This window comes from Elgaria multicarinata, chromosome 8, assembly GCF_023053635.1.
Source record: "Elgaria multicarinata webbii isolate HBS135686 ecotype San Diego chromosome 8, rElgMul1.1.pri, whole genome shotgun sequence".
Classification (NCBI taxonomy): Eukaryota; Metazoa; Chordata; class Lepidosauria; order Squamata; family Anguidae; genus Elgaria; species Elgaria multicarinata.
The window spans coordinates 32,903,477-32,931,337 of NC_086178.1; the positions used below are offsets into that span (position 1 = coordinate 32,903,477).

A 27,861-nucleotide genomic window follows, 5' to 3' on the forward strand; every position below is an offset into this window, starting at 1 on the left:
CATAGGGGCCTATTAATCACCAGTTGGGCTGCAGCGTATGTGTGGAGCAGTGGGAGTGCTGCCTAAGCCCCAGGAAACAACATGTTGCACAGGCCTGAAGTCAAGGATTCTTGTGCTGCTGTGCAAACTCAGCAATCTTAAGAATCACGAGTTTCTAGCACAGAAGAAAACGTTTCTAGCACACTGAGAGAAAGAAAATATTCATGCATGACTTGGAAAACATTTTTTTAAAAACAAGGCAGTCCCTGCACATCTATTGTCCTCATGAAGTCCATAAATCTCACCCGACCCCCATCTTCATGACTGCCTTTCTCCCTCTTTAAAAAATCAAAAATTCTGCGAGGGATGTGGGGGAAATCAGCAACTGAAACACAACACATCATTTGAGCAAATTTATGCGCACTTGTACCTTTTTCCTGTTTCTTAAATTTGGGATGTTCTACCCTGGAGAATATGAACAGAATTAGAGATTTCCTGCATCTCTCTTTAGAAAAATAAATGCATCTGTCTTTAAATAAATAGAAATGAAGTCCATTGCTTCAATATAATATCATTTGATGCCTAGGACTGTCCAAACCCAATGGCTTGGATCAAAAGACCTGCACAACCAATTCGATACACACGAGATTATTTTGACACCAACTCCCTATGCTCTGTGGCAAACTTGCTTTGAAATGGAGCGGAATTTCATAAGCAGTTTGCAATATGGCATGGAGGTCTGTGACTAAAGGTAAATGTTGAAATCCAGAGGTCACATGCAAGGTAACTTTTTAGATCTAAGCCAAGAGTTGCAATGATACCCCATTCATAACACCCTACATGTGTGTCAAGAGTTCCTATTTCAATTAAAATTTCATTCAGTGGTATCATTTCCTATGGAATTATTGTTTCCATTATTATTTCCCTTGATAAACAATCAATTTCTTTTTTCCTGTAGACTCAATCCCCTTTCTTATGTCAGTCTTGTACATTGCCAGAAAATAAAACAACACTAAATTTTAGGAAACTGTCTGAATACGAGCGAAAGAGAAGATGATGATTAAGTAGGTGGTATTTTTTAACTTGTAAAAATGTAGTATCTTAAACCTATAAAATAAAACCAACATTTTTTATGAATGGTAAATGCTTTATTATTTTATTCTACAATCTTATCGTTGCATAAAGGTCACATCTATAGATGAAACTGAATTCTTCAATGAAGTATAAAGAGAGGACCCAACATCATTTATTTTGGATTTCAGCAATACTGCTTTGGAACCACAGCACCTGATTTGCCTGGTATTGAACAACAATACTTCTGTTCAAAATTTGACATTTATTCAGATATCAGTATCAAGGAAATAAAATGGAGCTATGCATAAGTATTTTTAAAATGAACACTTTCAGTTATTTATTAAATGATTCTGTAGAACAAAATGATGGATTTCACTTTCTGTAGTTCTAGACACCGAGTTCCAAATCTTCCAGCTCCTTTAGGAGGGCAGCCTCTTTCTGAATTTTCTCAAGCTAGAATGTATACACAAGGTACCATCAGCTTTTATTTAAAACACACAATAAAAAATTAAGCTAAGTAAACAGTACAGTAAACTCTAATTCACAAATAAAAATATGTTTAAAGGTTATTTACTAATGTAATCCAGATGTACCCCTCCCCACAAGCAATTAAGGCTGGCAAGGAAAGGAAAACTTTAAAAAGATGGTAAGTCCAGCAATAGAGGCTTATAAAATAATGCATAGTTTAGAGCACGCATGGGGAACCTTTGGCCCATGGTCTAGATACGGACCACAGCGCTTCCCCATTCAACCCACCAGCCTCTCTATGGGCTGCAGGAAAAGTGGCGAACTGCCCATGAAGGGAGAGATCCCTTCCTGCCTCGGCAGTTTACTGCCTGTCTGTGCAGTACGGAAAAGCTGGTTTTAATCCCTATTACGGCATGACGGATGACAAGATTTAAACCTGCAATGGGAATGAAAACATCCCACTACCTCAGCTGATCTACATGGAACAGCTGAGGAGGGATGGGTGGGAGATGTGTGCATGTATAGGGTGAGAGGTGGGGAAGCCCAGGTCCCACCCACCACTTACTTTAGCCAAGTCCCCCGGTGGCAGGTTGCCCACCCCTGGACTAGATGGTCCCTTAGTATGATCCAGCAGGGCTCTCCTTGTATTAAGAATGCTGTCATTTCAAGAGTTCTACCAAGCAGGTGTGACAGTGGGCACCTTGGGCATTCAGGAACTTCTCCATGACCTTTGTCTTTAATCCCATCTGATATGTTACAGTCTTAATGGAGACATACTGGAATACACTTAAAGCCTTTCTTTTAATTATAACAGAATACAGGACTTACTAGTTGTTTTCAAAATAGGATAAAAATTGAATAGCTATTTTCATAGTTCGGGCTAAATCCTCCCAATGCAAAAGCAGACTTCTGCTTGTGCAATGGAAGTTTTCCTTTCCCTTCTGCCCCCCCCCCACCTCCCCCCCACCCCCAAACACACATCCCAAATCTGCTCTGGAGGTTCTCCCAACACTGTGGAGCAGATCTGGTGGTTGCAAGGATAGGTTTTAGTGGAGAGGGGGAATTCAACCTACCAGCTAAGTCCATTCCACTGGTGGAAGGACACCATTGGATTCAACCCTTCTAGTGCTAAACAAACCACAGTTGTTAATAGAATCTCTGAATATGTTAGGCATACCTGGTTTTTCTCTAATTGTTTGCCTGTAGCGGCCTGATCTTTCAGCTGTTCAATTGCTTTTAGTTTCTGTAGTGAAGAAAATAAGTTTAAGACGACTAAGAAAAAACAGACTTTTAAAGCTTTATGTGGTGTATGGTAGTAAAAAGAGCAAGTGTCTTTTACTGCTCTTTAAGGAATCTGCTCAGGCTCAGTGGTACCCGTGCACTCCTTTCAAACACACATTATTCCCCCAGAAAAAAGTGTAATGAGGACAGAAGAAAACTGAAGCTAGTTTCCCACTCCACAGAGAAGGATCCAACACAGTGCACTAGTGCTATTGACGTTGCGCTAGAGGAAACCAACACTTGTGCAACATCAATAGTGCTTGCTAGCATTATGAGTTTTCCGGAACTGGGGTGAAATTAAAAAATAAAAACGGCATCCGGAGCTGCTACAGAGCACCTCTGGATACCCTGTAGCCATTTTGCTTGCAAATATTTTTTAAAAAGATTTTTGGGGGTTGACAGGCTGCACTGGAAAGCCGCATATTGCTGTGCTAAAGCAACGCCAATAAAGCTAGCAGTAGTGCGTCCTTCCCCATAGATCCACAAGCAGACAGTTGAGCCTTTAGAATGGATCTAGTTCACCTGTACTGCCTGCTTCTTTCCCTCAAGGCAACAGGTCGTCCATGAGAGCACCAGCAGGCATACAGATTGCTGCTGTGCACATGGATCCTTGGACTGGAGCCTGCTAGATATAAAAGAACATGTGCCACCACCTACAAGTTCAGAGTGCCGATCTAGATATGAACATGTGCATATTGTTTATCACTGGATCAAAACAATTTCACTTCTAACGCCCCGCTATCAAAGCAAAAATGTCCATGCTTGCTTCACAAGTAGCAGTAGCTTTCTCCATATACCTTTGCCTTGCTAACTTGAGAACAGAGGAGGCAAAGCCAAAACTAAACATCCTTCTAGAAGAAATTCAGCGTGTAGCATAGTTCATAGATATGGCCCAAGCAAGTGACTGAGAAGCAAGTCTCCCCGAGTTCCAATTGATATAGACACAGCTATTGTCATCAATGGCCCTGAAATGGGCTACAGTCCAGACAACGGTACAGTCCTCTCCATTTTATCCTCACAACAACCCTCTGAGATAGGTTAGGCTGAGAGTCAGTGATTGGCCCAAACTCATCCAGTGAGCTTCATACCCAAGTGAAGACTTGAGCCTGGGTCCCAGTCCAACACTCTTAACCGCTACACCAAACTGGCTTCCACCACACTAAGCCTTAGGAGAGGCATTTCAACCTTTCAGAATGGGAAAAACATGCAAAAGCTGGAAAACCACCAAATGATTGAGGGAAAGGGTGGCATGGCCATCTCCAAGAGGGCTGAATTTGGCCCATAGCCTTGTGGTTCAACACCACACCAATCAGCAATACTGGCCAATGGCCAGTATTAGGGAAGCTTTGTTAGTTTCTTGAAGATAATATCCAAGCCATTTCATCCTCTCTCATGTGCATGCATTTCTCTTTCCCTCCCTCCCTCCCTCCCTCTCTCTCTCTCTCACACACACACACACACACACTTCCATCTTCCTTTCATTCTCTATTATCTGTTATGGAGGCAAAGGAGAAAAAGAAGCCCAGATGAATCTCCTTCCACACTTAGAGCCAAACCACCAACCAAAACTGAAATACAGCCTTCAAAACAGATCAGAGGCTTGGAGGAGGAACAGGGTGCTTAAGGTGTTTCACAACAGATTGTTTTCCCAGTCAAAACTGTTCCCTCAGCTGCTCTCCCACCCCATATCTTTTCCTTTGTGGGGAGAAAAGCAGCTGGAGGTCATTTGATAGGGGGGGGGGAACAGCCAACAGGTATGAGAGAACCATCCTTCTCCCTCCCTGATCTGGTCCCTGCAGTTCCATTTCCATTTTTAAAAAGGCATTGGGCGACCGCACACACACTGCCATGTCTTGTTCAGTTTGGCACTCCGCCTCACAAAACTTCTCTTCTAGCCCTTCTTGTCCGCATTACTCTTATCGACTTGGCGGTGGATCAGATAGGAGACCGCCAAAGGCTCTTTGGACTCAGTTTACTTGTAGCCACTATAGTTTCTATTTTTCTCACAGTAGGGGAGAAGCTGAAGGACTTGAATTGACATGTGAACATCAGCTCTGCAGCCATGCAGGGCAGATATTGGCCCTTATTGTGCACCCATGGCTTCAGTAGTAACAGAAAGTAAAACAAAGAGAGCAAACTTTAAATTGCCACCGTTCAACAAGCTGACAGAAGTGATAGCTACTGCATAGTAGAAAAGGAGCTTCTTTCCCACCTTTCTCAGATTCTTTATCTTCTTATCCACTTCAGGATCTCCTGATGTTACAGAGGGCGCTGTATTGTGAAACTCATTCTGTACAGGCAGGGATGGAGCAATTTCCTGGTTCCCTTCTGCTCTGGCCTCCTTTAAATAACAAAACATATAATCCGCTAGAACAAAGGCTTTCAGATGTAATCATTCCAAGGAGCATTCTTATTAATTCACCAAGATGCTTTAAGTGCTCCAGAACCTATCAATTCAGAACACTTGATGACAAATAAGCAGACTTAACTCAGTTGAAAGTTCTGTACATAACAGTGGTAAACGAGTTTATAAAATGGGAACGCAATGTTATGATCAAGAGAATTAAATCACCAGTCATACCTGTTTAGCAACTTTCTTTGCCTCATGCCTTCTTTGATTTTTGAGTGCTGTTTTAGATAATGGCTTATCACTAGTTTTCGACTGTGGTCTCATGTTCTGTGGTGGCTCGTCCTCATGCTAAGAGGTTTTGGGGAGGGATAAGAAAATTCAAAAAGAAGAAAAACAGATCAAAAACACAAATTATGCAACCCCAAATAGAAGAGAACTTATTTCCAAGTTAAGACATTGTGTGAAAGCCGTGTATATTGCCACCTAGGACAACATCTGTGTACGTACATTCATGAGATGACATCTATTTCAGCAATCATCATGTTCTGTATTCCCCAGGCTATTCTATTCTCTGGAAAGTTGGCCAGAGGCTGCAGTATAGCTTGCTACACAAGTCAACCATTTTGAAGGTGGCCAGGCAGTATAAGAAAATCAACGCCACTTGGCAGTTGCAGTTATGGGGTGCAAGTTTAGGCATCACTTGTGAAACCCAGAGAGATAAGACACTGAAGTGTGAAATCTTTCTCAGAGAGACACATCTTTGAAAACAAAATTTTAATTCCTTACATGTGCAACGTTTTACCTGGCAGTTAACATTTGGTAAAGTTGCAAAGGGACAGATAATATTGACTTGGGGATCATATCTGCCCCATTACCAATCGGTTGGCCATCTCCAATCTATGTGAGTGTAACAGCATTTCCTACAGGGAAGTCACTTCTATGTAAGGCAAGTGTGTAAATGTTTGAAACATCTTTTACAATAAAGACAGCCTGGAAAAACAGCCCCCCTCCAGGATATACTTTTGCTTCTGTATCTCAGGAGTTCCATATCCACTTCTGGATCCTGCCTCAACTAATTCATCAACTCAGACTTGCAATTAGAGTTAGAACATATTACTTTTATCCGCAATGCCAGAGGAGAAAAGTCTAAGAAATACCGAGATGAGTTTTAAAACTTTTTAAAAAAATACTCATAAAGGGACATACATTTTTTCCTTCATTGTAGAAGTTTTAGAAAATCTCATAAGGAAATTGATTCTTAGAGACTTAACTTTCACATGCCATGCACATAAAAGGTTCAAACAAGTTTTATTTTTTTCCCCATTGACAAAACCAATTCTGTTACTTTATCACAGATGGGTAGGATGGAATTGCATCACCTCTCTTTTATCATGAATCCCATTGACTGCTTACGCAATTAAATAAGACACTAGCAATGACTAATAGTGTGGCAGATATCAACACCCCTTTCAATGTTGGCAGTCTCAAATCAATATCTTTTAAAAAGGAAATGACATGTTTTTACTAAGGAACCACTGTAATAGTTCCCTCTTAGCCACAGCTAGGAGATGAGAACTAGCCATTCCTGGAACAAGTCCTCTTCTCCTACATCAACTGCGGTAGAGGATCTTACATGAAAAGAAGTGTCCAGAGAAAGCACAGAGGCTCTTAAGGGAATAAATGTAGGAAATGGCCATCTGAAGTTGTCCTATGTTTGTGTAAGAAATGTGAAGCAGTCTTAGCTCTGAGATGTAGAAGTGGTGACCCTAATATGTGAAGTGGCCCTACATTTCTGTGAACAAAAAGCGTTAAGGCACGTGAAGCAGGCCTATGATCATGAATGCCACTGAGCTAGATAAATATGTCAGAGGTAGCCAGTATACGAAAAACACAGGATGCTATCTGTGTTCCAAACAATTTTCTTTTGAGGGCTTTGTTTAAAAGCAGATTGGTATGCATCCTTTGGCAGTTTCCTCGTAAATCACACTGGTCTTGTATAAGACTTTCATTTACAGCTTGCAACTAGGTTCACAGCTGTTTAGAAGTGATCCCCAAGGAATTAAGTCTTGGTATTACAATCAAGGGGTGAAATGTAATTTGCCATCAAGCCTTCTGACTAGTTACTGTCATTGCTCTTTAACTTTCTTTTTGCTATCATATGTGGCAACCTTAAAATATTTTGAGAGGGGGGTTCACTCTCCACTTTAAGATATAAGCATTCTGCAGAGAGTTCTTTTAACAAATCTCCATTAGCGTCAGAACTCATCAGGGTTGTATTTGTAACTGTATAATCCTCCTGGGAAAGAGAAGATCATTACCACAGATGGCATCTCCTGCAAACCTTTCCTCCTCTGCAACACAACAAAGATCTTGCTCAGTCATGGAATATGCTCCCATGACACAGCAGAATGGAGGATGAATACAGGGATGAGAGACTAGTGAAGAAAAGTCCAGCGTAGAACAAATTTCTAAGCACCTCAGGTGCAATTTGTGTAATTAAATCCTACCATATTCAGTATTTCATTTTCAAAGAGAAGCAGCTACATGGTTTGACATGACCCTAAACCAAATTATGGCTCTTCAACTGTTAAGCAATACGAAAGAGGCAAGGTTGTTTATCCAGCTGCTATATCAGCAAGCCCTCCTACAATACCAGCAGTTGTCTGTGTTAAGGCTTATATTAAGGCCTGCTTTGCTCCAAAGGACTGATAGTTAATTTTGGCAGAGAAGAAGAAGATTCAATTTCCACAGGAATAAACTAAATTTAATGTGTGTGCTGAATATCTTTATATTAAAAATAAAGCTGAAGAAAAAGTTACTGGATTTTTATTGTACATCGTGCAACAGACCCATCTGGTTAAAAATATTTACTTGAAAATATGGAGCTTGATGCAGACTTAGTCAAATTTAGGACAGATCCATTGAAACTAATAGGACTTAAGTTACTCATGACCAAGTTAAACTACATTGGTTTCAGAGGGTTTTCTCCAAGTTTGATTAAGTCTGCATCCAATCCATAGGAATGAAGAAAGATTGGTTTGCGTATGCTCTCATTCTCCCCTGCTTTATAGTCTCTTTTTTTTAAAGCCCACAAGAGAAAACACTTGTGCAAACTCATGCTTCATTACACATTTGATATAGTAGGTGTTTTTATAAATAAAAACTGAAGAGTTCAAGTGTGTGAGTGTGTGCAGGATCCAAGTCAGGAGGTAGGGCTGCACCTCCAAGCCCCTGGTTAAATTGTGTTCAACCATGCAGATCACTTGTTCAGGTGGAGGAATAGAGGACTGGATTTAGTACTGCACCTTCCGCCCTTTCCCAAAACAGAGAAGGCATTTCACAGTAACACATGTTACAATGGAGATAACTGTTACTTACAAGTTTAGAACTAGTTACAGGTTTGTTTCTCAGAGCTGGGGGTCTATAAGCTTGAGCAGCCTTTGGCTCATCTTTTGGAACTTTGCTCGGAACAGCCTGGTACGTTACTGGCTTTGCTGGAAATACTCCATCCAAAAATGGTTGCCAGGCAACTTGCCAAAGTTCTGCATTTTGCTGCACTTCATATCTGTATAGTACAGAGCCAGTATAATGCCAGATCTTGTATCCATTCCCGACTCGTAGCCTTGGAGAACATGTAGCAGTTACAATATGTTCCCCATCGGGGCACCATGCAAAATATGTAGAATCGGAGGCCTGTGGCTTGGAAATCGGTTTGTAGTTTTTAACATCCCACACATCCAATTGTCCACTGAGATTCCCAAATCCAGCTAATACTAAGATATGTCCTTGGGGGCTGTAGTACGCAGCATTGTGTGGGCCAGTCCCAAAGTCAAACACAGGATCACATTTGAGATTGAAGATAGTTGCTTTGGCAGGCATAAAGCCATACACAACACAGAACTCCGTGGCATTGGGATTCCAAGTTGCATCATAAATAGGACCATTTTTCGCTAGAGGAAAAGAAAAACAGCCAAAGCTATAAAACAATATCTGCATTTTCCTGAAACAAAAAAAAATACTAGTTATGATTCTGCAGAGCAACTTCTGATAACAAGTGTAGATAAAAGTTTCCTTAAGACTTTAGACTAAGCCACCAAGCCATTTTTGACCCACGAAGGGGGGCAAACCCCTCCAGCTATGGCATGATTCCTTGGCAGGGAAAAGAAGCCCTCCACCTATGGTATGGTTGCGTGGTAGAGGCTCAGCAAGCTCGTGTGTTTGCTGCGTTGCTGGAACTGCAAACCAAATTAACCAAAAGCGTTAAAAAAAACTAAGCAAACATCAATATACAGTCAGAGGCCACAATGTGTGCCTAATGGGCCAAGATCAGCCTGTAAATATTTTCCTGTGACAGAGGTGAGCCAAATCTCCCCTAGCAAGCAGCCTGGTCAGTGATGGGAGAAGCTTCAGCCTATTCAGTAGCAGGAACATTGCCCGAGTTCCTTTCAGAACTATTAACCCCAGAACAACAAGGGCTGCAACCTTTTTTTATTGAGTTAATTCATTACAGTGAAAATGTTTAGTTTCAGATTAAAAGGTAGTTTTAGTAAGTATGACAATGAGCAGAGACTTTGGACCTCAGGACACCTAAAGGTCCTGCAACCAGCCCAGACATTGTTAAGTAATCATATACCCAAGTCAGCATATTTATTCAAGTTCTACAATGTATATAATTTATTAAAATTTTAACAAATGGAAATCGTTTGAGAATTAGCGAATCTTTAAAAATCCTCCAACAGACCTAGTTTTAACCAATTCCTTTCCCCTGGTCAAGACTCAGTGAAAGAGCTCCTTTCTTGGATTAGGTACTCCATCCTATCCTCATCTCTTCTCTACGTTACACACTGACTCAGTTCAGACAACACGTTTCTCAATGGTGGTTTTAGAACTCCGCAATGGAGTTTTTACACCACCATTGCGAAATGTGTCATCTGGCGGGAAAACTCCTCCCCACGGTGGAGTTTTTTTAAAAAACACACAAACACGCCATGCTGAAGCAGAGGAGAATTCTTGCACAACCGTTGTGTTGTATGTTGTGTGGAGGGCTCCGTGGAGTTTTCCATTGGGAAAAGTTGACTTTTCCCATTAGCTTCAGAGTTCCCTGGCAAGAGCAGTGAGAGGAGTGAGTGCCACTCTAGGAGAGCTGCCAGGATTGGTTTTTTGCAGCAATGGCTGATGGGATACCATCAGAAGGACTGGGGGAGGAGAGAGGGTGGAGGAACTGTCACTTAAATGTTGCAATGGATTTTAATCAACTCCATGGTAGCCCAGAGTCACACAACGGTGGAGTTAGAACACTCTGTGTGGGGAGGACCTCCTAAAAACCAGTGTGGTGAAGAAAGCCAGTGTGGAGAAGCAGCTAAAATGTTGGAATAGGAGTCGGGAGATCTGGGTTCTAGTCCCCACTCTGCCATGGAAACCCACTGGGTAACTTTGGGCCAGTCACAGACTCTCAGCCCAACCTACCTCACAAGGTTGTTGTTGTGAGGCTAAAATAAGGAGAATTATGTACACTGCCTTGGATTCCTTGGAGGAAAAAAAGGTGGGATATAAATAAATGCAATAAAATAAAATAAATAAATAAAAACTCAACCGTTGAGTGGAGTTTTCACACTGCATGAATTAAAGTGTTGTCTGAACTGATGCAATTTCTGCTTAACTCTTATGATATCTAACTCCATTTCAATTAACAGAAAAAAACTTCAGGTAGCAGAAGTCATATCCTTAAGCCCCCACAGAAACTTAACCAAATACTGGTTAGTAATTACAATGAATGAAGCAGATTAAAGTTTGTTTTCATTAAAAAAAAAAACCCAAAAACCTAACCAGGACTTTTAGTGTTTATTAGGAAGAATTTCCAGTTCATAACGTAACCATCTGGAGAGTCACTTACGCAGTTGCACGACAGCACTTTCCCCATTTGTTGCGATGTAATGCAGTGTCTGCTCTCCATAATAGGATGCCCCAGTTTTATCAACTTCTGTACTTGCTATCACAAGCACAGCGGTGGCTATTGAGATGTAAAAAAAAATAGTTAGAAGTTTTTAAAAACCAAGCTACCCAATAATATTGATAATTTAAACTTTTGTAAGAAGAAACCGCAACATATATGCAACCGGCAGGTTGCAAGAGCAGCATGACTCCAAATACAAGGAGAAAAATGATGGGAAGAGCCATTGCCTTCATGTCATGTTTATGGGCGTCCCAGGGGCTGCTGGTCGGCCACTTTGGGGAACAGGATGCTGAACTACATGGATCTTTCGTCCAATTCAGTAGGAGCCTTATTTTTTCATACCCTGAAACCCCTTCTCCCCACTGAGCAATTTGTACAAACTGAAAAACTAGCAACTTGAACCTAGCACCATTCTGTATATTATTTACTATGTGGCATTGTTGGATAACAATAAACATGTCATTAAGCTCTTCCAAAACGACTTTTAAAAATGAAAGCGACTCATAATTAACTGCAAATACACACATACATTTTCTTTGCAAGGCTTGCAGGAAGATAGCATTACTGGTCAAGGCATTACTTCTACAGTTGCATATACTGGGATAGTATCCTACTGTGCCCATGTGCTCGTGGGACCCACCGCTTGCGCAACCGCTCTTTGGCATCTCCAAAAATAACCTGAAATAAGCAGAAGCCCTCATTTCTGGAACAGGTCAAGTCAGCAGAGCAACGCAGAAGGGAGCTCCACTGATCTGTCCCGATCCAGAAACAAGCATTTCTGCTTATTTCTAGGGTTATTTTTCGACGCACCAGCGCTCTGTTGCGCAAGTGGTGGATCCCACAAGCACAAAGGAACCAGAAGAGGCAGAGTGGCTCCGTTGGATATTGCCCGTTTTTACAGCATCCTTTGTTGTTATATGTTAAAAAAAATAAGAAAACACCAAACCGATACGGTTTTAAAGGCAGAGAAGAACAGCAAGCATAATATATCATGACCCTCTCTAGTGCAAATTCCACTGGCATGTATGGAACATGTGCAGGAGCTGTGCAATTCTCATTCATTGGCAGATCAATCCTATGCATGTTTACTCAAAAGTAAGTGCTATTGTTTTAAATTGAGCTTATTCCCAAGTAAGTGGGAATAGGATCATTGTTATGTTAGGGTTGCTGAGAATAGGATTGATTTTGCAGAGTGGCTAGAAGCATATTAATGCCAAAGTTTTTTTTAAAATGTCTTTAGCATTTGGGATTATGCAGACACATGTGTTGGCTACATATTCAGGTAACACAGAAAATCAATACATTCACAACATCACAAATGAAGATGATGGGGGGAGGGGATGGAAGTTGTTATACCTTTACTATTCCACAGCATTGTCACCTTATCAGCTTTAAAGAAACTCTTGTTGGCCAGTGCAGATTGCGGGCCTACAAAGTTAGGGTACTGGTAGAGCCTTACGAAAGACGGAGCCCCTTTGCTTCCAGGAACATAGACAGCAACCTGTGTCAATAACATTTTGTTTATTTAATAATGCAATTCTCAAGAGTGGCACAAAGACAGAAGTGGAATAGTTTCTACAAAATTTAAATCCCTACAAAATCAAAATTGTATAAGAAACAAAATCAAAAGGAAGCACCTTGGTCGGCTGATCTCCTGGTGATAACACAAAATCGGTGACTTTTTGCAAGTGAAGCTTATTTGCAATTGTACCTGCAAAATCACAATGTTACTCAGGTTAATCAAGTTAACAAAAATGCTGTTCATTGTTCGACTGTGTGGTTTATGAATCTATTCTAGTGATAAACCACTTCAGGATTTGTTCAATGAGAAACATTTTATAGATACTGCCAATAACAAAAACAAAACAAAAATGTAATATTGGGCATGTTTAGACAATCATGGGAGTGAACCAACCCACAGTTGGCTCACCGTCGCGCAACCATGATTTACTTAATTACTCGTGTCTGAACCTGGCATCCTTCGCAGCGGGGGTGGCTTCATACCCACCCCACAGCCTGTACTGTCCATTGTGGGTTGTAGGGTCAGTACGAACCCACCCCCACCCGCACACTAGGGTTCGGACACAGCAACTTGGGTCTCTTTGCAGGTAATTATGTAAATTGCAGTTGCATGACCAGGGGTGGGGAAAGAACCCACTATGCGTTCTTTCACTCCCGTGACTGTCAGAACGTAGTCATTGAGTTGTATCCAATGCTAGCCAATGGATTTCCCCCTCCCCCATGCAACTCCCCAAAGGTTGGGGGATCCTCCAGAGCAGATCTTGGGTGCATGTGGGGGGCTTCAAGGGAGAGAAGACAGGGAAGTCCTGATGTGCAAGGAAATTTCCACTTACGTGAGAGTTGAATCCAACCTACAAATGGTTAAAAAAAACTTGATTTGGCAGAACAATCACCTTAAAATAGTTTTGTTTTGTTTTTACTAAAACTAAGTAGTTTTTGTGCAGGATTCAAGTGTGATAAAAATAAATGATTTTCAAAAGCATTACAAAAACATAGCACACCCTTTACAAATCCTAAAGCTTTTTCAGGTGAATTGGCTATATTTTAAAAAACACCTTTATAAAATAAAAGCTCATGCACATGAATTCAGCTGCCACTCAAAGCAACCCAACTTGAGCCAAGGCCAGTGCTCTGCCCTCTCATCTTTGCTCTGCCCTTGAGTAAGTCGTTTTGACTTTCTGCCAATTCAAGTCCTCCAGTCTCTTCTGACTTACAGTCCCTTTTAAATATCTATGACAACCTTCCTCAACCTGGTACCCTCCAGATATTTTGAACAACAACTCCCAGCATTTCTGATCAATGACCAGGCTGGCTGGAGCTGACAGGAGGTGAAGTTCAAAATATTTGGTTGGAGAAAATGAATAGACAGACATTTTTCTCCTTCTCCCATAATTCTAGAACCCGGGGTCACCCCATGATGCTGATTTGTAAGGGACTTAGGACAGAGAAAAGGAAGGACTTCTTCATACAGCACATAGTTAAACTATGGAATTTGCTCACAGAAGACAGTGATGGCCACCAATTTGGATGGCTTTAACAGAGGGTTGGATAAATTCCTGGAGGAGAAGGCTATAATGCGCTCCTAGTCCTGATGGCTATATGCTACCTCCACTATCAGAGGCAGTATGCCTATGTGCACCAGTTGCTGGGGAACATGGGCAGGGGGATGCTGTAGCACTCATGTCCTGCTTGTGGGTTTCCCGTGGGCAGCTTGTTAGCCACTGTGTGAACAAAGTGTTGGGACTAGATGGACCCTGGGTCTCAACCAGCATAGCTTTTCTTATAGAAGGCTGATCTATGACGTATAAGATTCTGCATCTTAAATGACCTCACATTTCCCAAATGGCAAAGTGCTTCCTCTCTTAACTCTCAACCTGAACTCTAGAAGAAACACAGCCCTACCTTTGGGCATGATCCACTACTGCTCATGCAGCCCCCTCTAGCAGGTAACCAAGCACTGAAAAATCCAAAATGCACCTGGGCATTCACATTCCAGCAGTCACACATCTTGGGCAAGCACTGTTTGTGATCAGTTAAAGATGTCTTGGACTGCATCATCTGTTGTTCCCAGCGATCATGGCCATTAGTTACCCATGATGGGCATTATGGTCCAACGCATCTGTAGGCCCCCAGATTAGGGAAGGCTGGAAAAGAGCCTATGCAAGAGCTCCACTCAGATGAAGTGGCAGTCTTAGCATGACATAGTTGTTTATGTATTGCATATGGGGTAAAGTAGCAACCTCTCCCACCTGTGTCTATTATCAGATTCAGGTTGCAATCCTATGCACACTTGCCTGGGAGAAAGCTCCATTGAACATCATAGGATTCACTTCCAAGTAAACATGCAAAGAATTGCTCTCAAACTCAGAGGTAAATCCCACTGAATTAAATAAATCTTACTCCCAGGGCACTGGGATTGCAGCCTTAGTGTATTTTTTTTGCAACTTGCCCGTCATTATCCTCCATATATCCCTGGCTGAACCACCAGATTAAGCCGTTCACCCATCTCCTGGCAGTGTTGCCATCTCTAAGGACGATTTTCTAATAACAATTTCAGAACCATTTCCAATTTTACCTGTGCTTCCCAAGTACGCTTTAAGTTCAAGCAAGGTGAATTTGATATTACTGAATGGAACTTAACTGTATCACAGTGTCGAAGAAATGCTTTAATTCCTCAGAAGTGGGCAGCTGCAATAATTTGAGCAGCTCAAAACACAAGAGTGATTATGAAAAAAAGACTAAAAGGGAAATGTTTATTTAGAGAACAAGAAAGGACTTGCATACTGAAGTTGTTGTGTTCAAAGAAGTGTAGTTCATTGTTAACACTCCTGGCACATACGCTTTCATCATCTGACCAGCAAGGACACCTAATGATCAGAGAGGGGGGGGGGGGTCAGGAATGATAATATTAAAACCTGAGAAAAATAACACCTGTTACCTTGACCTTAAAAACGTTATTCCAAAACTTTAAAAGGCAGATATTTGGCTTGAAAATATTTAGGACTTATTAAAATTATACAGAAAATATTGTGTGCGTGTGTGTGTTTTACTGGTGGTATTTTTCATCTACCCTCACTGTACCGGTTTGCTAAAAATGTACAATTACGTAAAATAAAACTGAATTTTCCATATTACAAACTGCACAACTAAATGAGATTCTGCAACTCAGTACACAAGTTGTGTGTTTTCAAATCACGTTTCATAAATAATAAATCCCCTTAAACGCTACTTACCAGTTCTGCATCTTTTTCTGGATGAATGATTTCAAACACTTCCCAGTTTTCACATCAAAGACTTGAAGGTTTGGCACCCCTGCTGCGCCGTCTTTTGCAGCTGCAACCACAAACGTACATATATTGCAGCGGTGGCCTACAAAATCCCCTTTAGGCCTGCTTCCCTGCCTTATATTATCCTGACAGTGGGCTCAGTTGATGTCTTTTGTTCAATACCTTAATGACTACTCAAGAGACTGGCGGACACTCCCCCCCCCCCCGCCAAAAAAAAGAGGCTGCTTCTTTTAGCATTAGCTCTCACTGATCCCGTATTTTCGGGTATGAGCAAGTATTTTCCATTAAAAAAAAAAAACTAGCTATAATAGGTTTTGCACCCTAAACCAACATTCTCAGTCCCTGTCACACCTTTCCTATCAGGTATGTTTTCCCTTTGATTTCAAATTCCCACTGCAGATGCATGTTTTTGGCACAAGTCACTGTTATTTGATTGACCATCTGAAACTCTTTGTTCTGCAAGCTCCAAATGGTGATGCATTTGTTTTAGTCTAGTGGGCCAAGCTAAATGTGATATGGGAGATGCATCACTGGATCTCCCCATTTCAGTTCCTTTCCCTAAAGGCAGCCACAGAGGAAAAGGGATCAGTGCTGTGGCACTGGAGGAAATGTTTTAAAAACCTGTCTCTTGTGCTGTTTCCCAGACTTAAATACCTGGGGGGTTAACTACTATTAACTGTGGGAAGAAACCACATACTATAGATACCTTTTCTCTCCCCCCACCCTCCCCCAGCATTTATTTATTTTATTTATTTATTACATTTTTATACCGCCCAATAGCCGAAGCTCTCTGGGCGGTTCACAAAATCTAATCTAATCCTCCATCTGGTCCTGATCTCCCTCCCATCTCCATTGGTCATTTGGCCCTAAAAGGCCTGGATTGAGCATGGGTCAATTTTAGTTGGAATGGACATGATGTGTTGATGGGCTTGACTTGTGTTGTAGTGTGGGAATTGGACACGATGACCTTTTGGTCCTTTCTAACAGTATGATTCTCTGCCCTTTCCGTTACTAGATTTACTTGCTATAATACGATCAGTATAGCTGGCACATGACAGAACATAAGGGGAAAAAAAGGAAAATAGGCAAGTCTCTGCCCTGAGGCGCTTGCAATCTGAATTCGACATTGAGAGGCACAGCAATGGGAGATAAGAAGAGAGAAAGGCAGAGATAATGCAGACAAATTATTTTGATGATTCAGGAGGAAGCCGTCTCTCTTTTGTTCTTCTCTATTCTTACATTTCCCAGGACACAAAAAGATAGAGCAAGGGTGGGCAGCCTGTGCCCCCTTTTTGTTGTTGGACTACAAGTCTCATCAGCTCTAATCAGCTTAGCCAATTGTGAGGGATGATGGGAGTTGCAGTAGAACAGCAGCACTTGGAGGGCCACAAGGTGGCCACCCTGGGATAAGAGTCTTTATATTGCTCAAATAAAGTATGGTTGCAGCATGTTTGCAGTGAAGTTACCTGGAGCAGGCTTTTGAAGTACTCACTTGTGTAGGGCTGCCATGTTACCAGGATATTGCACTTTGGAGAGAATTCAAGGCAAACTGTCTTTGGTAAATCGAGAGAACACAGCACGTTGGAGCTGATGACATTCATGATGTTTACTCTGGAACCAAAAGAGGTCACTTCAACTAAGCTTGATTAGAGTAGTTAATTAATAGCCAGTTTTAACTGTTCACTCCTAAATCTGCTTAATTTTGAACCACCTAACAGAAAATAGAACTACTGTAACATTTACCATAACATTTAACATTTCACCAATAGAATACTTCAGTAAACATCAGAGGGAAAAATCAATTAGAATATTGCTCAGCGAATAATCATTGAACTCCAAGCCTTCAGATGCTTGTCTGCTCACATTTTACTAGCTAGTCCTTGAGACTAAAGGCATGCAAAGGTCACATTTCAACTAAATCTACGACAAGATCTTTCTTTGAAGGTCCGTTACTTAAGAGCATAAGAACAGCCATGCTGGCTCAGACCCAGGGTTCATCTAGCCATTGATAGCCTTCTCCTCCAGGAATTTCTCTAACCCCCCTTTAAAGCCACCCAAATTGGTGGCCATCACTACATTTTGTTATAGTGAACTCCATAGATTAACAATGCACTGTGTAGAGTAGCATTTCCTTTTGTTTGTCTTGAATCTCCCACCAATCAGCTCCATAGGATGACCCCAGGTTCCAGTATGAGAACCCAGCAGGGAGAAAATGCGAAAGGGAGAAAAATGTGGCCCTATCACATGCTACATCCCCTCTCATACACACATTCCATTCTGCCCCAAACCACCCCATATGTTTCCGTTGAGATTGGAAGGTCTCAGATTAAACCATCAAGATTTTTAAGGTTAATTATGACTGGTGTGTATCATACAGCACCCCAAGAACAAAACACCATTAAAATAACATCTTTGCAGTCAATCCGCTAACAGAAAACAAGAATCAAGATATATATATTCATTCAACCTCTAAAACAAAAAAATTACACATACTGAGGTCCATTTATTTCAGTGATATCGAACTTGACTGGATGCACAATAAAAGTTTCCTAGGCTGCAACATTATTGATCCAATCATGTCCTCTGGCAAGGAACAAGCAGGATGGGGGTAATTGCACATTAATATTGGCAAAGCCATTTCCCTAGCTACTCTTTACTTGAAATAAGTTCCATTGAAAAAGAACTGAAGTTACTTCTGGCTGAACATACCTAGTGAACACATAGTGAACACAGCAATAAAAAGGCTTTCTTCAGATACGTGAGTAGTAAAAGACAGAGGAAAGAAATGGTGGTTCAGCTGCTTAATGAGGATGGCAAATTGATAACAGATGACAAAGAAAAGGCAGAAGTGCTCAATTCCTACTTTGCCTCAGTCTTCTCCCAAAAGCGGGTCTATGACCCCTCTGGAAAAAGTGAAGCAGAAGTTGAGGGGGCAGGATTGCAGTTTGAGATTGATAAACAAAAGGTCAAAGAACACCTAATTTCCTTGAATGAGTTCAAATCTCCAAGGCCCGATGAACTGCATCCTAGAGTAATGAAGGAGCTAGAGGAAGAACTCTCAGAACCTTTGTCTATTGTCTTTGCAAAATCATAGAAGACGGGTGAGGTGCCGGATGACTGGAGGAGGGCTAACGTAGTCCCTATCTTCAAAAAGAGCAAAAAGAGGAACCTGGGAACTACAGACCAGTCAATCTGACATCTATCCCTGGGAAAATTCTGGAGCAGATTATAAAGAAGTCATTCTGTAAACACCTTAAAATCAATGCAGTGATTACTAGAAGCCAACATGGATTTGTCAGGAACAAATCCTGTTAGACTAATTTGATCTCATTTTTTGATCGAGTAACCTCCCTTGTGGACTGTGGGAATGCTGTGGACGTCATATACCTTGACTTCAGCAAAGCTTTTGACAAAGTACCACATGACATTCTGATTAACAAACTATCTAAAAGTGGGCTAGATGGAACAACTATTAGGTGGATTCACTGTTGGCTACAGAATCGGACTCAAAGAGTACTTATCAATGGAACCTTCTCAAACTGGGGAGAGGCAACGAGTGGGGTACCGCAGGGATCAGTCCTGGGCCCAGTGCTCTTCAACATTTTTATTAATGATTTGGACGAGGAGATGCAGGGAACGCTTATCAAATTTGCAGATGACACAAAATTGGGTGGGATAGCTAATACCCTGGAAGACAGAAACAAACTTCAAAGTGATCTTGATAGGCTGGAGTGCTGGGCTGAAAACAACCAAATGAAATTTAATAGGGATAAATGCCAAGTTCTACATCTAGGAAATAGAAACCAAATGCACAGTTACAAGATACTTGGCTCAGCAATACTACAAACGACAAGGATCTTGGAATTGTTGTAGATCACAAGCTGAATATGAGCCAACAGTGCGATATGGCTGCAAGAAAGGCAAATGCTATTTTGGGCTGCATTAATAGAAGTATAGCTTCCAAATCACGTGAGGTACTGGTTCCTCTCAATTCATCCCTGGTTAGGCCTCATCTAGAGTATTGCGTCCAGTTCTGGGCTCCACAATTCAAGAAGGACGCAGACAAGCTAGAGCGTGTTCAGAGGAGGGCAGCAGGATGATCAGGGGTCTGGAAACAAAGCCCTATGAAGAGAGACTGAAAGAACTGGGCATGTTTAGCCAGAGAAGAGAAGATTGAGGGGAGACATGATAGCACTCTTCAAATACATAAAAGGTTGTCACACAGAGGAGGGCCAGGATCTCTTCTTGATCTTCCCAGAGTGCAGGACATGGAATAAGGGGCTCAAGTTAAAGGAAGCCAGATTCCAGCTGGACATCAGGAAAAACTTCCTGACTGTTAGAGCAGTATGACAATGGAATCAGTTACCTAGGGAGGTTGTGGGCTCTTCCACACTAGCGGCATTCAAGAGACAGCTGGACAACCATCTGTCAGGGATGCTTTAGGGTGGATTCCTGCATTGAGCAGGGGGTTGGACTCGATGGCCTTGTAGGCCCCTTCCAACTCTGCTATTCTATGATTCTATCATCAACAAAGGCACTGCTAATGACTCTAACAACTCTAGTTGCAATCCTATGAACGCTTACTCAGACTCAAGCCCCACTGAAATCCTTGGACACTGAACATGCATTGGACAGGCTGCACTTCGCTAGAAATGCTTCCAAACATCAGATCAGATCCAGACTTATGCTCAGCAGAGTTCCACAGGTGCTGTAGAAAAGGGATGGGTGGCAATTTTCTCCCACTTACCCTCTACATCTTCTAGCACAACCTCCAATGTGATTAAGGAAGGAACAGTCTGAGAGGTGGCACTAAGGATGGCAAGGGAAATTGGAGAAGATCTCCACACTGCCCTCTTCCCTTCAGCAGGAAGCCTCTGCTACATCTTGAGACCTTCCCCTACCAGAAGAAGTCCTTCCATTTCTAGAGGGGCAAGTCTGAATCCAACCCAGTCTGAGTACTCAAGAGTGATTCCCAGAAATTGATCGTGAACCTCTGTCTTTTCTTTTTCTACAATTTTAACAGAAAGAGCAATGCTTAACAGTGTGGTCTTTTGGATCAAAGGACCCAAGTGGGAGGCCTAAGTTGAGAAAGCATACCTTTAAAAATCATGTAACAAGGACAAACCCAGTGGAAACCACCTGGGCTACATTATATTAGCCTGCTTGCAGGCTGTAACATACAAAATACTTCACTACTGGAAGGAATAACTGCTTTTAAAAATCTAATCTATTTGCTCAAGCCATTTCATGTATATGCTTTATATGTGATTCAATATATGCCTCCAAATGTAAGAAATATTTTTAAAAGATAAAAGTTGTACTGACTGTTCTCCATTGCACCAGGCAAAAAGGTTGCCATTTTTGCTGAAAGCAATAACTTTACTGCTTTTTCCAGATTCCCTGGAAAAGAAAAAGAAAATTTAATTATAATTTAAATATATACCACATATAACAAGCAGAAAACATTAACTGAATGAGTTGCTAAATATCACAAAAACGTACTTGTTGCGCAACAAAATAAAACACTTGTCATTATCGTAATTACTGGAATAGATAATAAAAGTTATCGTTGACAGAACTAAACTAGTGGCTTTAATCCCACACATTTTCTAAATCCTTGAGCAATTCTAAAGCTGAGCAAATGCCAGCTGAGGTGCTGGTGAACACAGTGTAAGTGCTTTTGCACTGGCAAAGAGGGGGCTCTCTGGCAGAATGGCACTTATGGAGTGGGAGGCCTCCAGAAAGCTCTGTGGGCACAGGTGTTCCGCTGGTGATGGGGAGGAAGACAAGGTGTTATCAGGAGCACTCAAAGTTCCATAGGACCCTTTGCTCCTTCGTTCCCCTGACACGTCTCCACAACTCAACTATACCAGCCCTAGAACTCGCATAGTGAATTCCTCCCACCAGCCACAATGGGAGGGAAAATAAAAGAACGTAACTTTTTTTAAAAAAGTCACCCCCTCAGTCCCACCCTGGCTGCAGCAAGTCCAAACTTTAACATAATATCCCAGACTTTTCTTGTCGTCACTATGTCTTGGACTACTGGCATTATTATTATTATTTACATTTTTATACCGCCCCATAGCCGAAGCTCTCTGGGCAGTTTACAAAGATTAAAACATTAAACATTAAAAATCAATATACAAAATTTACAACCATAAAAGCATAAAAACAGTCAACATACATTTAAAAACAACTTTGAACTCTCAACCAGGGGTCAATTAAAAATTCAACAAATGCTGTTAAATGCCTGGGAGAGAGAAAAGTCTTGACATGGCACCAAAAAGATAACAATGTTGGCATCAGGCAGGCCTCGGCAGGGAGATCATTCCATAATTGGGGAGCCACTACCGAGAAGGCCCTCTCTCTTGCTGCCATCCTCCAAGCTTCTCCGAGTAGGCACCCGGAGAAGGACCTTAGAAATTGTGTGTAGTGTACTGGTAGGTTCATGTCAGGAGAGGTGTTCCTTCAGGTATTGTGGACCCAAGTTGAGCTTGTGGGGTAAAATCAACACACTTAAGATGAATCTTATACCTTGAATTCTTAGTGTTATGCATGAGATTCCTTTACTTATACCTGGCAAATATTTTCAACAATTTAATGCTTTGTTTCATACATTTTTCTGGGGTTCTTCTCCACCTCGAATATCTCTGAAACAGATGCAGCTTCCAATTAAAGGAGGGGGATTGGTTTTCCAGACCTAGCTTTGTACCATCGGGCTTACCTATTGTCTTGTACTAAGTTCTGGTCATCTTCTGCTCCCTCAGAAATGCCACCATGGTCAGTTCTGGAAGCCTTATGGTTAGAACCTCTTCCCAAATGGACAGCACTTGGTTCTCGTTATATCAGAATAAAAAACCCACCTCCTACAATTTTGGCTGCTAGAGAGACATGGTGTATAATATCACATCAATTACAGTTTGATCCATTCTCATGCTAAATTGACTATATGAGGAAACCCAGATTTAAAAATTGGGAAGAAAACATTTCTGTGGAGTACATGGAGAGATAAGATGATTTTTACTGTCGATCAATTAATAGGCTCAGATGATGAGTTTTTGTCCTTTTCAGATTTATGTGTTAATATAATTTACCTGCTATGGCTCAATGGCAATACTTGCAATTGCAAGACTTGCTGGAATGTAGGTTTGGCTCAGCTGCTTTTACAGCTTCAGAGCCTCCAGCATTGTTAGAAACACTTTCAACAGCTCAACTGATACATAGATCCACAACCCACATATAGTATAAGTATTTAATAGCAGCAAGTAGATATGACACCCATATTTAAGACTAGATTGGAATAGGGAATCAGAGTGTCCTATCTTGCCTAACCAATGGATGGTTGCTCTAGCATCTGTATCTGAAGCTTCTATGGATCTTAGGTTACTTCTTATTCAGCATTTTTGTTTGTTTGTTTCGGGTCTATTGGACTCCACAACGCCTTATCAATAAGGGTTTGTCTAACTTGCATAACTGTTGGAGATGTAATGCATCGAACGCTTCTTTAACTGCATTTGTTTTGGCAATGCCCAGTAGTTGCCCCCTTTTGGGAGGAGGTTATAATAAGGATGAACTATGTACTGAAACAATCACTAATATGGAATAATTTACATCTCCTAAATTACCTACCGGCTTCTTGGAAGTTAACACATGGTCAGTGCAGATGAATCTTCAGAGCCCTTATGAGAGCCAAAAGACTTATATTATCACATTGGAAGGACAAATTCACGCCTCCCATAATGCAACGGATCAAGCACCTAATAACATTATCAACTTGAACGAGTGTTATATAGACACAACTTGCAAGTGGATAAATATACGGCTATTTGGTCTGCTTTTCTTGAAAACTTTGTATAACTCTCTCCGCCTTTTTTTTTAATGGTTCATATGATGTAAATGATGATAATTCTATATACACAATGTATGTGGAGAGGGGGTTCCTCCCGTTTTCACAATGTACTTTCCATTTTGTTTGTTGATATTCACAATAAAAAAAGTTTAAAAATTAAGAAAAAACATTTAATGAAACTAAAAAGTGAATTACCTTGGAAAGTCTGCATTCTCTGTGAAGTGAGGAGGCCCATTCACCATATAAAGTCCTTCAGATCCTCGCACTAGCAAAAATATAATACCATTTATTCATTTAAGGAATTAATTTTTAAGTTCATGTAACACACCAGGGCCTGGTTCAGACAATCATATCTCAGCTTAATAAAATACAAGCATACATTTTGCCTGCACACAATCTTCCCTCTTCAAGCAATCAAACCAGGAAGTGTCTAATCAATCATGGTTTCAGTTTTTATTTGAACTAGGATTATGGTTATCAGCTTCGGAACAAGGTTTGAGATCCTGGTTTGCTCTGCAGCTGGTAATTGTAATTTTCCCGTTCGGACAAAATGGGAAATTACAATTAATTAGAGGCCTCCTGGCTTGAATGCTTGCACCACAAAGGGGTGCTTATTAAGGGGTTTATTAATCCGAGATTTGATTGTGACCAAAATTTGAAGCCTATATACTTGTATCTTTACAAAGCTCATACTGAGAGTTATAATTGCTGCTGGAACATGGAACCATCAAGTTCTAAGGGGCGAACTTGTATGCTGGCCCTGCTCCTGTTCATTTAACACGGTCAAGGAGCTGAACTGCTAAAGATTGCAGCTAAGGCTGAAAATGTGTTTATATTTTCCTGGAAACTCTATTTAATTCAATGGGGTTTACTTCTGAGAAAATTTGTACTAGCCTGCTGGGGCCTGATACAGGAGAGATGGAGAGGTGCATTTTTGTTTTGAGTGTGGAGGACAGGGTTCCTTCCCCTAGCAACCCCTTTGGTGTCTATGTCAGGCACACGGAAAGGCCAGAGTGCTCCATTCCTTCTCTGTCATCTCACCTCCATGCAATTTGCATGCAATTCCTGGTTGCCTCTGTCTACCGGCCTAGCGATTAAATACAAGGTTGGACTAGAACTTTCCTTTGCAAACCAAACTACTCCTGATTGGAAAAACGCCACCAGCAGAACCAAGAAAATTTACTCCTGTTCCAGTCAGCACACACTTCACCTCATGCTCCTGCTGGAGATTTTCCAGCCCACAAGGAAGTGCTACTGTAAGTGCTCAGGTCAGTGTTGCACTGTGCTACCATCCAAATGCTTGCAGAGTTAGGTATTCATTTATTTTATCTAGATAATTTCCAGTCCCCTTTCTGTTGCAACCACAATGCTCAGAGCTGTGTACAACAATGTAAATACATCCACAAAAGGCATAACAATACTATGAAACCATTAAAAAAAAATAAAAAGTGGGTAGGTGGGGTCAGGCTATTAAAACTACTCAATGTGACAATCCAGTTTTGTTCCAAAACAAAAACATTCTGACCAGATGACAGAGGTTTAAGAGAGAGAGCAGCAACTGAGCTTCCCATGAGAAAGGAAATGCCAGTTTGAGATCACCACCGAAAAGGCCCCCTTCCATGTCCTGCATTCAGGATCAGCTAAAGTTTCCAGAGTTTTTTCAAAGGCAGCCTTCATATACAACACATTGCAGTAATCCAATCTGGATGCAACTAAGGCAGATCTGACCTTTATAGAAATGGGTGCAGCTGGCACACCAGTCTAAGCCGATTAAAAGCTCCATCGGCCTCAGCTGCTACCTGAGCATGCACGAACAAAATGGATCCAAGAGTACTCCCACACTGCGAATCCTCTTTGTCAAAAAGTGTGATACCAAATCAGGCTGGCACCCCACTATAAAGCACAGGAATACTTGTCATCCTCTCAGTTCCAATTTGTTAGCCCTCATCTAGCCTATTACCAACTCCAAGCATTGATTCAGAATGTCCATCCAATTCTTTGGAATCAGATGGAGAGACAGAGCAGGTCATCTTCATACTGATATAAAAACACTCTCAAGTCTCCAGATAACCTCTCCCAATGGTTTTACGTAGACATTACCAAGCACGGAGAAGAGGCTGGGTGTCTGGCAATTTGTTTACCTTAGAATTTCAAATTCAGTAAAAATTGAACTCCAGAAGAATTGCAACTTTATCCTGAGAATTTCCTTCCTAGTCAGGCCACAAATATTTTTGCTCACTAAGGAGCTCATATCTTCAAACCCTACCATCACTGAGAAATTCTTTTTTAGTAAGTAACTTTAAAAGTTACGAAGTTGCTGGGTGACAGAACAGGTGTCCTGCTTGATACAGCAGGTGGAGGAGGGGAAGCAGCAGAAGAACCCAATAGAGAACAGAGGAAGGAGAAGCTACAGCTGTTGCTTTCATACTCATAAATTTGAAAGAGAACTGCAACAGAGCCAGTTTCAACATGACAACCCTAGTAGGGTAATCTTGCACTGTTAATAATGGTGCAGCATATGGAGTTTAAGAAGGTGCCACTTTTCTCATCTCTGTAGCACTATGCAATGATGAGTATTAGGACATTATAAAAAGGCTAAGATTTTTGTCTTCTGCTGCTTTGTGCTTATATACAAGTAATCTATCACAGAGTGTTTTTACAACACAAACCAAAGTCCAAGGGTGCAGTCGTTAACCAACCCACATCTAACTTTGGAGAGTCAATGCAGAGTCTGGAAAGAATATCTTCATACGAGGTGTTTGCATTTGTGTCTGAGACAGAGATTGTGTGCCTAGTTACTATAGATCCCAATCTTAGACATATATAATCAGAACTAGAACTGAATAGGATTTACACCAAAGTCTGTGTGGACAGGATTGCAACTTTGCTTGGTGGGAACTGGGAAGCAATCCCCACAAAATTCAGTGGATCCTAGTATTGAGTAAAACACCCAGCAGTCAAACCTCTATTGGGACTAAACCCCATTGAGCATAATGGGTCTGATATGCATAGGATCATGTGGTAAGGCTGCAGTTTTGTAAACACTAACTTGGGAGTGAGCTCAGTGAGTCTTACTTCTGAGTAGAGGGATAGGAATGTTTTATACTGAGCCAGACCAGCAATCCATACATCTAGCTCAGTGTTATCTGAGGGGGGGGGGCATAGCTCTGTGGTTGAGCACCTGCTTTGCATGCAGAAGTCCCCAGGGGCAATCCCCAGCATCACTAGATAGGAACTGAAAGTCCTTCTTCTAGTCACTGTAAGCAGAACACAGGCAGCTGCCTTATGCACAGTCCTATCATTGGTCCATCTAGCCTAGTACTGCCAACACTGATTAGCAGCAGCTCTCTGAGGTTTCTGGCAGGTTTTTTCCCTGCCCTACTTGGAGATACCAGGGATCGAACTTGGGACCTTCTGCATGGGGTTTACTCCCAGTCACGGATTGACTGGTGGTGGCCATTTTACTCGGAACTAAGTCCCACAGAGTTCCCAGCAAGTTAAGTTTCAATCCTATCCACACTGACTTGGGTATAGATCCCATTCAATTCTAGTCTTGATTAAATATGAGTATTTGCGGGCTCTATAACAACCAAACGTATAGCGCGTCTCACAGATACAACGCACGACTCTCTCTAAAGAGAACATTAGTGTACTAAATAAGTAAATGAAGCACGTGCTTTACAACCGTTTCCCAAAGACATTTAGAATTGCTTCGCACCTGCTACAGAACTTTATCCCCCATAAACGCCACCCACACGAGGCTACAACCCACCGCCTGAAGCGGGGTGAAGAGCAAGGTAAGGACTCCCTGGAAAGCGCCGCGAGGCAATGACGGTCTCGAGAACAACCCGCGCGTCACAGCCATCATAACGCGCAACGCCCCACTAAAGCGGCGGGGAGTGGGGTGGGAGGCAAGTCCACGCGTTGGTTCGCCCTGAACCCACCTGCCAAGAGCAGCGTGGGAGGCGCCATCTTGAGCCGGACTCGACACTTCTTCTTCCGGGTCGCGGGGAGGGGGTCACAGAAGAGAACTGTACACGTCTCCTCTGTCCGCCACCGCCAGCTCAATAGCGGAAGCCACTTTCCGGGTGACGTGTAG

The 27,861-nt window shown here is 41.7% G+C and overlaps 1 protein-coding gene across 2 annotated transcripts; it reads right to left on the minus strand.

Annotated features, from left to right (window-relative positions):
* Window positions 1-1,105: 1,105 nt before the first annotated feature.
* On the minus strand, window positions 1,106-27,821 carry EIF2A (eukaryotic translation initiation factor 2A). Of its 2 annotated transcripts, XM_063132087.1 has the most exons (14): window positions 27,707-27,821; window positions 23,958-24,027; window positions 21,239-21,313; window positions 17,406-17,524; window positions 15,860-15,959; window positions 15,411-15,493; window positions 12,743-12,816; window positions 12,462-12,606; window positions 11,046-11,162; window positions 8,531-9,102; window positions 5,384-5,500; window positions 5,015-5,143; window positions 2,699-2,764; window positions 1,106-1,506 (listed from the first exon to the last, which is right to left on the minus strand). In XM_063132087.1, exons 1-14 carry the CDS (start codon window positions 27,732-27,734, stop codon window positions 1,441-1,443), a joined length of 1,761 nt encoding a protein of 586 aa, XP_062988157.1. In that variant the 5' UTR covers window positions 27,735-27,821; the 3' UTR covers window positions 1,106-1,440. The 2 variants fall into 2 exon arrangements, with proteins under 2 accessions (XP_062988157.1, XP_062988158.1); XM_063132088.1 differs by lacking the exons at window positions 15,411-15,493; window positions 15,860-15,959; window positions 17,406-17,524; window positions 27,707-27,821 and having other exon boundaries at window positions 23,958-23,974.
* Window positions 27,822-27,861: the final 40 nt, after the last annotated feature.